This window comes from Falco biarmicus, chromosome 10 (assembly GCF_023638135.1).
Source record: "Falco biarmicus isolate bFalBia1 chromosome 10, bFalBia1.pri, whole genome shotgun sequence".
NCBI lineage: Eukaryota > Metazoa > Chordata > Aves > Falconiformes > Falconidae > Falco > Falco biarmicus.
The window spans coordinates 32,479,826-32,493,004 of NC_079297.1; the positions used below are offsets into that span (position 1 = coordinate 32,479,826).

Genomic DNA, 13,179 nt, shown 5'->3' on the forward strand with positions numbered 1-13,179 from the left:
TATCTAAACTTTAAGTTTTCTGTGTTAAAGTTTCTTTGTGTGCCAAGACAGCACACAATCAAGCACTGGTTGTAGGCTGAAGTTTATTACTGGTGCATTAATGTGGTTCTGTATCTGCTGGTACACAGCATCAGAGCCTCCCTCAAGAGAACATTTGATAGCATTGCTCATCTATCTGCATTGTCATACAGTCCAGATGGTTGCAGTATGTAGGCAACTGGGAACCAGAGCCACAGGAGAAGTACATCCTGCTGCAATTTTCCCTCTGGTGCTAATCTTGATGCATTTTTAGATTAGTCAGCTGGTTCGGAAGCCTACAGCTCTGGGTAGATGCACCCAAAGACCCAGCAAACAAATAAACTGCAGCAGCTGCACTCAGTAGCTTGCCAACTACTGAATGACCAGATTTGCCCATAAAAACCTCAATAAAAGATGACTGCAGCTCAGGTGAGTGACAGTTCCCTACTGGGCAGAGTGAATTTTCTTTTGAATTCCACAAGGGTGGCATTGTGTTGCAAATGGGCTGTTACTAAAGATAACTCTGAAATCTGTATACTTCAGATTAACTATTACTATGATGTACAAACCCAGAGAGAAAGAGGAAGCAAGACTTCTTCCATTTGGCAAATGCAATTTTATTTCTAGATTGGTTGTAAGAGTTAAGATTTTAAACATTCTAATATGTGTACCCTGCCAGACACATTAATTGGCATACTGGAACAATACTGCAGATGAACAAAGTCAACATAAGTAATGATCTCTGTATAAGCACAGAGTTCTCAGGAACATCACTGTTGTTTTTCTGTGTTACAGAAAAGAGGGTTTCCAGAACTTGAAAAGGAAAGAAGACTTCAGGGGGAATTCAATATGCCAAAGAACTATAAACTGGCTTTCATTAGTACAGGTGAGAAAAATCTAAACAAGATATAAAAAACAGAATACAAACTGGCAGATGCAAGAAAGGAAGGAAGACAAGGACACTTCTACAGAGATAGTGTGATAATATAAAAAAATTAAATAAGTAGGATTACAGTTGCAGATTTAGTAAAGCCAGGTTAGTAGAGATTTTATGGTCTTGAGGAATTTACTCAACAGAAGACATATTGTCACCAAAAGAAAAAATGTTACACTTACATGACTAAACTGCGCAGGAAGTCACTATGCAGCCTCACTGAGAGCCAAGTACATAACTGCAGACTGTGAATCACACCCACATTTTCCACCCATGACTATAAAGGGGAGTAATTTTTGCCACCAATACAAATACTCTGTAGTATAACTGTGACTACACATAATGATTTTATCTGGACTACTTGCTAGCTATTGCTGGTAGAGAAGATTCTTTACACTGTATTAGCATCACCAAGATTATTCCATATAATTCTAGCACTCCTGGTATTGCCGATTCTTCTACCACCCAGCTTTATATACTGAAAACAACTCACAACTAAGCAACAGAAATGTACATTAACAGAGCTACAAGAATGTAGCTCCAAAGAGTACAAGAAGAGTGAGAACAGAAGTTACCTATATACATTCTCATTTGCCCAGGGAAAATCACTATGTACAGAGTAAAAATATAATCCTTTTCACACCCAAACTGGCCTGTGAATGTGTAATCACAAGTGTTGCATGTGGGAACAGACATCTGTGTTCTATCTTTGTCTGTTATTTTGGTGTCGATTTCCAGGAAAATTGAAAGATAATTTTCAGAATTTGGCCCCCCAAAATAGCAAAAAACCCCAACAAAACAGTTCTCACAGACCAAACTATGCTCACTGGCAGTCCTCAATGATCTTGCAAAAATTTCTTGCTGTATGTCTGCAGAATGATTTGGAATTACTCAAATTAGTCTCTAGTTCAACTTACAGGCCTGATTGCTCATATTTCTTTCAAATAAAGATGTATTTCATGTGGTTATTGATTTACAGAGAAGCAGGTTTCTGCAGAGGAAAGACTTCATTTCTCCAGAGTTGCCTTCTTTAAAAAAAAGTCCTGCAGAAAGTAATAAAAAAAAAAAAGGTAGTGAAACAGATGCTGTTAGCTGTAGTGCAATTTTCAGTCTTTCTGGTAAGCATAATTTTATATAACTGGATCTCAGTTAGTCATTTTTATTTGTATTTTAAGTAATAATCGAGAAGACCACAGATACCCACATGCAACAACCATTACCTTGGTTCTTCTAGAGATCTATGACTGCACTTACAGTAATTATAGCATAGAGAAACCATACACAGTAAACTGAGTTTGTGACACAAGGATAATTTCGGGGCAAACGCCTTGTATAATAACAAATTAACACAAGCAAGCTGCAGTGAAAACCAAACAGTCATAAATATTTGTTTACAGGCACACTGTCATATAATATAAATGGAAACTTGTTCTTTGGACAAGCCTTAACAAGGAATTAATTTGTAGTTACTTATATACTTCAGAATTCTCAAAGCCACAGCCGCAGTCCACAGATACGAAAAATTAGATTAATCCTACTTGTTTAGGCAGGGCCTATTTATTTTATAGTCTGGCAGATGACAAACCAATTCTGCGGAGGACCTCTAAGGGACATTATAAAGTAGAAACTAAATACTTATATTTTGATAGGACAAGCATGGCAAAAGCCCAAAGAACACTCCAGCACGCCAGGAACAAAAAGCAAGCGTGGCATGCAATGCACAGGCAGGCACATGCTGAAAAAATAACGCAGCCTCACAATGGACAGTCATGTTAACCCAGGTCTGTCTATTCACCATGAGGGAACACTGCAGTGGCTACAGCTGCAGGAGATACCCTTGTCTGTACACGGGTGCACTGCCTTCAAAAACCTTTCTGTGTGTGTTAGGACTGACTGTTGATGAGGGAATAGTAGGGCTAAATACACAGGATATGAAAACAAAAATAAGTGACAGTTATTTCCTTGCTTGTTAGTTAACGCACAGCTATTAAAACACAGTTTTACAGCAATCTTCAGTTGGTGTTAGCCAGTAAAACTATACTAATTTACAGCAACTAATACTCTAGTATTCTACATAGAACAAGAATCCGGGTTAACTGTGACTACAAAACTTTCCTCTGCCATTTTACTTGGTAGTAAGGATATCTTCACATCTTTTCCTTCAGCCAAGCTAGAAAACATTGGTCTTGCTTTTAAAACTGTGCAAAGAAAAGCAAGTTGTATCAGCTTGATACCTCTGTTAACACTTTAAGCCATGGATTCTTCCATTTCACACCTATGCTGATCATCTTTAAAAAAAAGACTCTGTGAACATCCCAAATTGCCAAGACACCCAAATCACTTGGCTCTTTTGAAAATTTTACACTTAAGTTGGCTTAGACAAGGATAGTAACTTAAATACAAGATATAATACAAGATAGTAATTAAAAACAAGACAAACCAGAATTAAACATCTGGTTGCGATGAAGAATGCTTATGGGCATTTGTTTCCCCAAATTATGATCCATGGGACCACAGTAAATATTCCAAACTGAAGTAAGTAATTTCTAAAAAACAAACCAGACCCCCAAATCCTTCCTCAAACTTTAAACTGAAAGTATGAGTGTGTAGTCACGTACAACCAATTCTGAGAATCGCCATTTTGAAAAGTCTGGGAACCACTGCTGTAATAAACGATAGCTATTTATAACTATCCAATTAGCAACTATGTGATGCAGAAGGGTATGTAATCCACAAGAAGTAAATACTTGAAATATGCCTGATAAAAAAAGCAATCTGTGTAGACTACTGTTACTAGCCTTTTAGTCCCCAGAGAAATAAAATTTAGGCGCTTACATTTCATCATCGTATTCCTTTGGAGGTGATGCCGCAATGACTAAGTCAATCCAATCCTGAAAAGGAAACGCACAGGCAAACGTGAGCTGCTAAACCCTGCTTTTAGAGATGATTATAGTGGACCACCATCAGATAGAGAATCAGGAAGGCAATCTATTCCTGGTAAACCACAGGGAGAAGCAGAAACATCTCTATGAAAGACTTCTATAGGAAGACCGTTTCAAGATTGAGCTGTTTTCCTTGTGTCCTGAAACTGAAGTAAAATCTACTGGTCTTGCAACAAGCTTTTAAAAATAATAATTCTACGAATTATCCTGTATTTGGTCATCTTAGCAATGAATACAGTTCCTGCTGAGAAAACACGCACTGGAGCCAAAGTGCAGTGTTACTTGTACGTTAAGAAATCCAAGATAAGATAAACTATTATCATAAATTTCCAATCAGCTTGCAAGTAATATTCAGTACCAAAGAGAGATTCTACAGATAAATATACTATAAACACTCAGAAAGTAATGTGTTTAAATACCAGTCTTGACATGTGGCTACATGCTGTGAACTTTTACAGTAAATTACATGCATGATCTTCAGAGATGCTGTATACCAGTATCTTCTGCAGATTTCAGCTCACTTTGGTAGTACATGACATACCTGTTACTTCTGATGTTTTCAATCTTATTTATGTTGATGTGATAATGTCATGAAACAAAAGTGTACCTCAACCTCATCTGAGCATTACAGGTAGAATGAAGAAGTATTCCAGGTTACTTACCCCACCCATGTTCCAAGCTTTTGCTAGAGTTGCCTGTGCTTCTGCCAGCCTGCTGTCCATTAATATCTTGCCATTTACAGCTAGTATTTCATCCCCTTTCACTATGCCTCCTGGTGAAAAGACCAATATGGCATACAGACATATAAACCCAAAAATCTGTCAGTCTTTTCTGTCCCATATTTATGTAGTACTCACTATAATGAGAAGTGTCTTCACTAGATGTGAAGGCTTACACTAAAAATTGACACAGACAAGAAAGCTTGATACAGGCAAAAGCAAAAGAAAATTTTAGGCATGGAAAAGACACACTAACCTCTTATTGATCATGACTAGTAAGAAACTAGTTCAATAATATTTTCATAGTAGCAGTTTGCCTGTTTGGGTAATCCATCTATACAGCTTACAAACTGATGTTCATTGTAGGCTGTTACTACTATGAAAATGGCAGCATTACTTGAAGCCCTGAAGGTATAAGTGGCAATTATCAAGAGCCTGCAGGCCTGCTGTTTCTTTGCAAAAGCATGTGTAATGTTTAGTCCTTAGGACTGATTTTGACTTGCTAATCCAGGAAGGGGAAAACACAGTTGGTAAGGGGACAGCCTTAGCTATCAGAGACCCTCACAACAGCGAATAGTCAAAGAGAAACAGCATTTGAGAGATCAAGTGGTTGGTTGAGGTGTGTTCACAGCAAGAGTGACTTGAACTGAGGTGCAGGTTGAGACAAGGTCAGCAAAGACAACATAAGATATCGTCCTGTCTGTCTACCTGGTCATCGCTGGAGTTCTCACAGAAAGGATGAGAGATACTGGCCAACAGGGGAAAGCCCGGATGTGTTGCTACGCACATTCTTGTGCCTTCCAGGGAGCTAAACTTAGCCAGAAGACTCTGGCCTTTAGTGGGATTTTGGGAGTAAAGCCAGGGTTTTTATTAAACAAATTACTACTGAAAGTAGCATTAAGAACAGAACTAAGCAGCGTAGCGTAGCTGTGGTCAGGCAATTGCTTTGCATGTGGAAATACTACAAATGTTCTTGCTTGCAAATTGTGAAATAATGGAGACCATATTCTGCTTTCCTTAATTAACAGAATACACCAGAGAATGGGGTGGGGTGAGGGTGGGGGGCTGTTAGTTTGGGGTTTTTTTGTATCAGTATGGAAAAAGGAGTCCTTATTAAGAGAGCAGTTCTACTTTTCAGGCCACATTACTGAAAATTCTTTAATAATAAAAATAGAGCAGCAGTGACCATTTTTTCTTAAACACTATAAATTTTACCTAATTGTTAATTTAAGCAGCACTCTTCAAACCAAGCACCACTCTCTGAGCTGCCATTAAAGCTAAGACAGAACTTGGCTGCCCTGCACAGTTGAAGTGTGCCTGTCAGTACCAGGCACAGCTATGAAGTCAGCCAACATCTCAGTCAGCGTAAGGAGCCACTTAGCAGCAGCATTCAAATTCCCCATTGCTACTCACCATGTTTGTCTGCAGCACCACCCTCATAGATGGCAGACACCACTATCTTTCCAACTGGAGAATCAATTCCGCCTTCAACTGCAAGGTCTAATGATCCCTCCTGTTAAAAAAAAAAAGTTTTAGTTCAGAAAAGGCCGTTAATTTTTGCCATCAACAGGAGCTTACTCCTTCCTTCTTCCCAGTAAACAGGCCTGTACATGAAATGGTTACATGAACCCTCTAAACTGCAACCACTCAAATATAGTATTTACCTTTTTAATTCGTAACAGCCGCACATCTTTTCCCATAATCTGCTCTGGGGTAAACTATGAAAAGATATAATGATTAGTCATTTCCACCTTGGACACACAAAAGAATTAGGCTGATTTATGTAGCTTATAGGAGAAGAGGAACTTTTCCCTCCTTCAAAATAGCATTAGAGAAAGATCAGAACACCAAATCATGTTTTCCTGTAAGAAAACTCCCTTTTCAACCTGACTAGAAAAAGACAAATCAACAAGCCCCAGCAAACCAACAAGCAAGAACCTTAACCCCTCCCAGCCCTCAAAATAAAGGATGTGTTTTTTCTAGCATGTTTCGTATTAAACAGTAAGACATACTTGAATTCTCTCCTTACCATTGAATATGGATCAAAATCTTCCAAATATTTCTGGAAGCCCTGAGAATAAAACAATATTTTATTGTAAAAACATCAGGCTCATGCACACACTTAGCACACAAACTCCATTTTATATTTTAGTGAGACAGCACATAATTCTGTAAGCTATGAAAGACAGTAAATGAAGAAAAGCACAGAAAGGCAGCAAATAGTCAAGAAGACAGAAAATAGCAAAAGATCCTGACAGTCAGAAGACATTTTAAAACCTTATGACAGATCAGCGGTTTGAGCTGGTCATATTACAGAACAGTTTTGAGGAACAGTTTACCACTCTGTCAGCTCCACAGCTCCTCTCTACACCTGACAGACCCAAAACAAATCTTGAAAGCATCATGGCCAGGTATGGTCTGCAACACACAGAATTCCAAGCAACTTTTCTTGGGACGATCACCATGTTGGGCACTAACACCACAAGATGTGACAGGCTCCAATTCACCTGTCAGCATCCATACTCCATGCTGTCTGGGTTGTAGGACCCTTTTCCAGCCCCCTTGTCTCCTCCTTTCCAATAGAATTTCATGGAGTTGGCTCCATACCACAAGCAAATGCAGAACAATCAGTTTTGGGTTTATGTGGTTCTGTGGAGGCCTGAAAAGTTTTGGCAGTGAATGTCTGAAATGGGGAAGACAATACTGCAGTTCAGTAGCGCAAGATTTAAGCTTTGAGAGGACCCACATCTCCTTATACTTTCAAAGCTCAGTGCGTGACCCTTATCAGATCAACACTGTAGGGCAAAAGCAGGAGTTACTTTTTCTGCAAAGATGAGAGCTCCTGAGTCAGCAAGCAGGCATCAACAGTGTTTGGGTGGTAATTTCAAGGATTAGTAGATACAGGGCAAGACTGTATGTGCGATGCTGGAGATGTATAAAAACTCTGCACTTGTCATGCATGTTAAAGTAAGGACTTCAGGACTTAAAATGAAATCATTACTGAGGCACCTAAAAGCTTTATCATTCTTGTGGCTTCAAGCTGCAATAACCTGGTGACATGGGACAACAGAGAAGCACACAACCCTTTGCTGATGCAGCAGGCAAGCCAGTATCTGATGCAGACCAGCAGGTCAGTGTGTGATTAAGCTTGATATATTCATTATTGCCCTCTTTCCTACTGAATCCACATGATGACAAAGCCTGTTCCACACTCAGACTCAGCTAAGCCTTTTTCCACTTGAAAATCAAATGCACAGCTTAAGGTTCCTCTGGTAACTTTAAGGTCTAGCTGCTAATGACAAAGTTGCAACAGAAAACACTAATGCCTCCTCCTGTTACCATCTTTATCATCTATATCAGTTGCCTGATTTTGACACGACTATGACCCCTATGGGGTCACATCTCACCAGCTCTGACAAAGTCAGGGAGCACTGCTACACAGCTCTGCAGTAGCTGGCACTCAAATGTACAACAGTGCTGCCTGTTTGTCTAAGCACTTACACAGACCCTGAGCGATGCCGGTGACTCCTGTATGGATTGGCAGGCATTACACACAGGCATACTGAATTGTACAGCGTGAACCCACGCTTTCCCGCGGGCTTTCTCTCTCCACCTTTTCCCTGAGCTCAGAAGACCAACTTAAGCAAATCACGTTGTCATTCTGTGTTTCTTCTGAGAGAGAAGAAATGTTTGCAAGGGTTGAAGCATAACTTTGTTTCCCCAAGCTCCAGAGAGCTAAATCTTCATGGCACAACTGCAGAACTTTACTTACTGCCACAGGAGGGTGTGTTTGGTTTTTTTCATAGGGAAATATGCATTAGAAACATCTTTCAGGAACACAAGAGGAATAGAGGAACATGAGAGACCTTGTTTAGCATTTAAATTATGGGTTGCATTACATTTGTGAACTACTAACTTTGAGGAACTGCATAAATAAGAATTTGATCACATACTTCAGCAACGGTAGTAATTTCATGCCTGGGGAAAAAACCCAATCATTCATTCATTCATTTACAAAGTATATTAATCTTATGAATACTTTAACTAAAGAGTAAGAGGTAATGATACTACTAAATGGTATCATTTTACAGTGATAGCTGCCCAAACAACTAGTAGCTTGATTAGCTGAATTTGTATTGCCCTTTGGAATCACGGCTGAAGTAGGCACCTGTAGTTTTTGAGCAAGCAACTTAAGAGGGAAGAACTCCCATCTCAGCCAAGTCTCTAATTCGTTATGTAATCTAAGGGAAGTCAGTGAACTTTCTTTGTCTCAGGTTGCCGTCATGAAAAACAGATGTTGCCCTTGAAGAAAGTTTTCCTGGGAAAATAATTTTTAAACAGGACATAAACCACACCAACCTCAACCCCACAACAAAATCCTGCAAGCAAAGAACCAATATGATCTAAAACCAATGACATGCAAATACAGCTATAATACAATGAAGACATCCACTGAACTGTAATAAATCTTCACAGCCACAGGCATTGCAGATTCAGTGTGCAGAGCGTGCACTCCGTATCCAAGCAGGGATTAATGAACCAAGGAACACTAAGTGGAAACCACACTGCTAAGCCTACCCTCCCCACCACTCGGGACATCTCAGGCGAAAGAGTAAGATCATTCTAATCCTTTCTTAACCATCACATTCATAGGACTGAATGAAAGTAGAATCTGGAACATTAAAACCTTTGATTGCACAGGAACAATTATCCACCTGGAGTTTTAGATAAAAGGTAAAGTTACTAGTCAAAAAAAAAGAAAAAAAATCCCAAACCAAAACACAAGCACCTAAGCCGACAGTACTGCTCACTGAAGTTACTAGCATCAAGAGTCAACAGCAATTGAGACCTAAATAAAATAAACAAAAAAGAATTGAAAGACAAACACATGATCAGATATAACAAAATTTTCCCAAAACCAGGTTTGCCGAGAACAGTACTGTTATATACACAGAACATACTAATACTGAATGGCAACTGAACAATCTTGGAAGTTTGATCTATCTCAGTCAAATCCAGTTTTCCCTTCTAGATCTACACTGTAACTGATCAAAAGAATTTACGACTCAAAACCTCATACTGTGAGCTCACAACTGTGTGCCAACATTTTCATATAACATGGCAACGCATCTAACTTAGCTTGCACTAATAAAGGTGTTTTGCACAGAAACCATCACATTTTAACAGCAGCAGAGAAGTTAAGCACACAGTTCACCTCCTCAAGGGACCATCTGTTGAACCACCAGTCAACCAAAGAGGAAGAGATGAAAACTTCATTACTGTGACAGACGAAAGCAATAATAGTAACACAGAAGAAAAATCCTACATAATACAGAAAGCCTGTATGAATAAGTGCTTTCCACTACCAATTCCTCTGGTTTCCTACCAATAACTAGGTTACAATAATAGCTCTATTTGTTAAAGAACTTATTACTGAAAGCATTGCAACTGGAGACTAGAAGAAACAAGGAAACCTCAGGAATGTAAAAAATAAAATTGTCAGTATCAGAACAGTTATCAGTGTTCAACTATCTTAAAGATTGCACTAACCATGTAAGTAGTAACAGATGGTTCGATCTGAAGGATTTACTATCCTCTCACTCTTCAGCTGTCTAGACTAGCAGGAGCCACAGGCACACACTGAAAGTTTATGTAGTCTAGCAGTTTTCATGCACTAGGACTGTCTTGCATCTGTTTTAGAAACTGAGTAACAGGATTAGAAAGGAAAGTTTTAGATCCATGGTCAGTCAAAACAAGAAGTACCACACAAAACATGGAAAATGTTATTTTACTTGTTTTTTGTTAGATCTAAATGATGAATTGTAAACCACCATCCTTTTAAACATCTCTTGTGGCTGCAAAAGAAAGAGAATTGCCAAACCAGATATTAACTTTTTGCTGTAAACAAGTATGACCTACTCACAAATAATATCACTGCTCTTTTTGCTCTTCTAGGGACTGAATCACACTTGCACTTGTTAGCGCTTGTTCCCTATACTGTTTCAAAATAAGAGAGCTCACACAGTGAAATAGTACTGAATATGAAGAGGAAAGAATTCTAGAGAATCTACATAAATAATGCACATTTCCATACCACAAGATTTCTTAAAAATATTTTCCAGGACTCCTTTTATCCCTAATTTCTACACAATAGTGATGGGGTCTCTTCTCTGTGATTTTTGAAAAAGTAATTGGGGAAAAAAATAATGCACAAAATACAAGACAAATAGTTTCCAAAATACTGAAAAGTCATGATAAATATATGTTACACATCTAAGATTTACTCTTCTGTCAGGAATTTCCTATATTGAAATGTGAATTCCATTATTAATTCCCCAAGAAGCTGATAAGCTGAAAGATATGTGTATTTCAGCTCATCCCGAAGAGGATATGACCTAAATACCAATTATTATTATAAGCTCATTCTACTTAAAGAAAAATTTCTCCTGAATTTAATTGACTTATTTCTGAGTAGTCTTGCTTCGATTTGGGTATCCACAAGTAATTTCACAATATTGATTAACAACTGCTGAATTTTAGTTTATTGTGTAAAGGTTCAATGATTTTAATCCCATATTGATTCTGGTCTTATTTTGCTTCCAGTGCATTAAAAATATGGCACACTGTAGTTTGGAATCACTTAAGATACAGAACCTCTTATTATGTTACAAAAATTTCCAAAAATAAAATGGCCTTTAAAAAAATTTTTTATATATATATATACACACACACACACACACACCAACCACTCCTCACACCTCTCCAGCCTCCACTCAAAACCCTTCATCAAGTCTGGTAACCTACTTAAGTTTTCTGAAACAAGAAAAACTTTCTACAGACTAAACTACAGTATTTACACTTCCAAACTCAATTTGCTTTAAAACAAATGACTATGTATCAGTTTCACTACTGATTCTGTCAGTGTCCTGTAGTCATATCCTTACTTAGAAAAATATATCTGTTCCTGAATTAAAGATTTTGGTCTGCGTTTAATTAATACAAAGAATGAGTTTTTGTATTGAAGGACTTTTGGGCAAGTCTGGCAAGACCTTCCACAAAACTCTTCAGTCCCTCTGTAGTCACTTAGAAAACAAATTTATTTTCTTTTCAACAGACATGGTTTTGATATACCTACGGCAAATAATAACAGCCATCGCACATCTTACCACATAGTACCTAAGCACCTGTCTCTGGTCCCTTGACTGCAGTCCTGCATAATGAGGCTTCAAATCTTGAAAATTAGAGCAAAGCTTAAATATTCATTCTTTCTTTCAGAAATGCTGCCATCTAACCACAAAGGAATGAGGGAGGAAAAATCTTTAGTAGTAGCAAGCTCATCAAAGCCTTCTAACTCACACAACAGGATGCTTGTGATAGTTGGGAGAGCAGAGACTAATGTTCATGTTGGTTTTGTTTCTCTGAAAACCCCACCACTAAATCATAACAATCATCTCCTGTTCTCTGAGCCAAAATTTAATTAGCTTTGCCGTGAGTGTATTCCAATTCACTCTAATACAGCAGAGACAAACAGTTCACACTGATTTTGACTCAGACCAGCCCGCCAGCATTCAAGGTCACGCTCAAGGTTTAATCCTCATCCATCATTTCCCTATTTATAAAAGTGAGAACAATTTAGTTTTCACAAACTGCTAAAAGACCTGGGAATTCTAACCTGAATTTCATTAATATAAAGACTTAAGTCACAATACAGACTTCGCTGCTCCTGTCTGGCCCAACTACCTTCCAGGTAATGGGAACGTTTGACCCATTCTTACACATGTTTATTTTATTCTTATGTTCATGCTTTTAATCTCTACTAGTGAATTGCTCTGGTATAGGCTCACTTAATTAGCTGTTTAGAATCAAATAAATTCATTAAGACCCGTTTCTAGAGTTTGGTACTCAGGACAGCTAAATTCAGATAAAAATAAGGTAGTAGAAGTTACACCCATTATGTCATAGTAAGCCTTAAAGACTGGAGTTCTAGAAGATGTGTGAAATCTAGCAAGACAAGAAATGGGATAGCAAAAGATACTCTGCCTTTGATGATATTTCCCTTTGCTAAGAGAAGCTGAACCGGTCCTGTATCTGAACAGCTGACTTTAAGTACACATACACACCCCCACACCCTGCAAACAAAAAGTCATTCCTTCCGCATGAAATCCAATTGGAATTCTTAGACATTTCTGGAGGTAGGCAGTTACCTCCTTGTCTGTTTTGTCATACGTGGGCCTTTTCATTTTTTAACTAAAAGAAGTAGCCTCCATCTTTACGTTGGTATCCATGCAAGTCTCACTCCACATGCTACTGGGTCTTCACTGCAGTAAGGAAGAATACTCTGTACTGCATTAAGTCATAAATGGAAGTAAGAAGCAGGTCTACAAAACCAATTTGTAGACTGGTATTTCCCCCAAAGTCCTATCAGAATATTGCTCCCACTGAAATTATGATCTTCCAACTAAGGTAGTTTGGGAATCAGGATGATTGACACCTGAAACAGTTTAGTAGACTTGTGAGCTGGAAAATGTGCATGCATGAATTAACAAATACTAACAAATTTCCCCAT

At 38.3% G+C, this 13,179-nt stretch overlaps 1 protein-coding gene across 4 annotated transcripts in view; it reads right to left on the reverse strand.

Annotated features, from left to right (window-relative positions):
- Window positions 1-620: 620 nt before the first annotated feature.
- The window catches only part of LOC130156411 (harmonin-like), a 51,434-nt gene continuing 38,875 nt past the window's right edge, over window positions 621-13,179 (reverse strand). Inside the window, exons 16-21 of one of the 4 annotated variants that reach the window (XM_056354880.1) lie at window positions 6,643-6,684; window positions 6,278-6,331; window positions 6,027-6,126; window positions 4,557-4,666; window positions 3,788-3,843; window positions 621-1,995 (exon numbers count right to left, since the gene is read on the reverse strand). In XM_056354880.1, the coding sequence (XP_056210855.1) occupies window positions 1,983-1,995; window positions 3,788-3,843; window positions 4,557-4,666; window positions 6,027-6,126; window positions 6,278-6,331; window positions 6,643-6,684 (375 nt within the window). In that variant the 3' untranslated portion in view covers window positions 621-1,982. Of the gene's footprint in view, window positions 1,996-2,650; window positions 2,869-3,787; window positions 3,844-4,556; window positions 4,667-6,026; window positions 6,127-6,277; window positions 6,332-6,642; window positions 6,685-13,179 lie in introns of those variants that run through there. The other 3 variants (XM_056354878.1, XM_056354875.1, XM_056354879.1) reach the window with 3 other exon arrangements.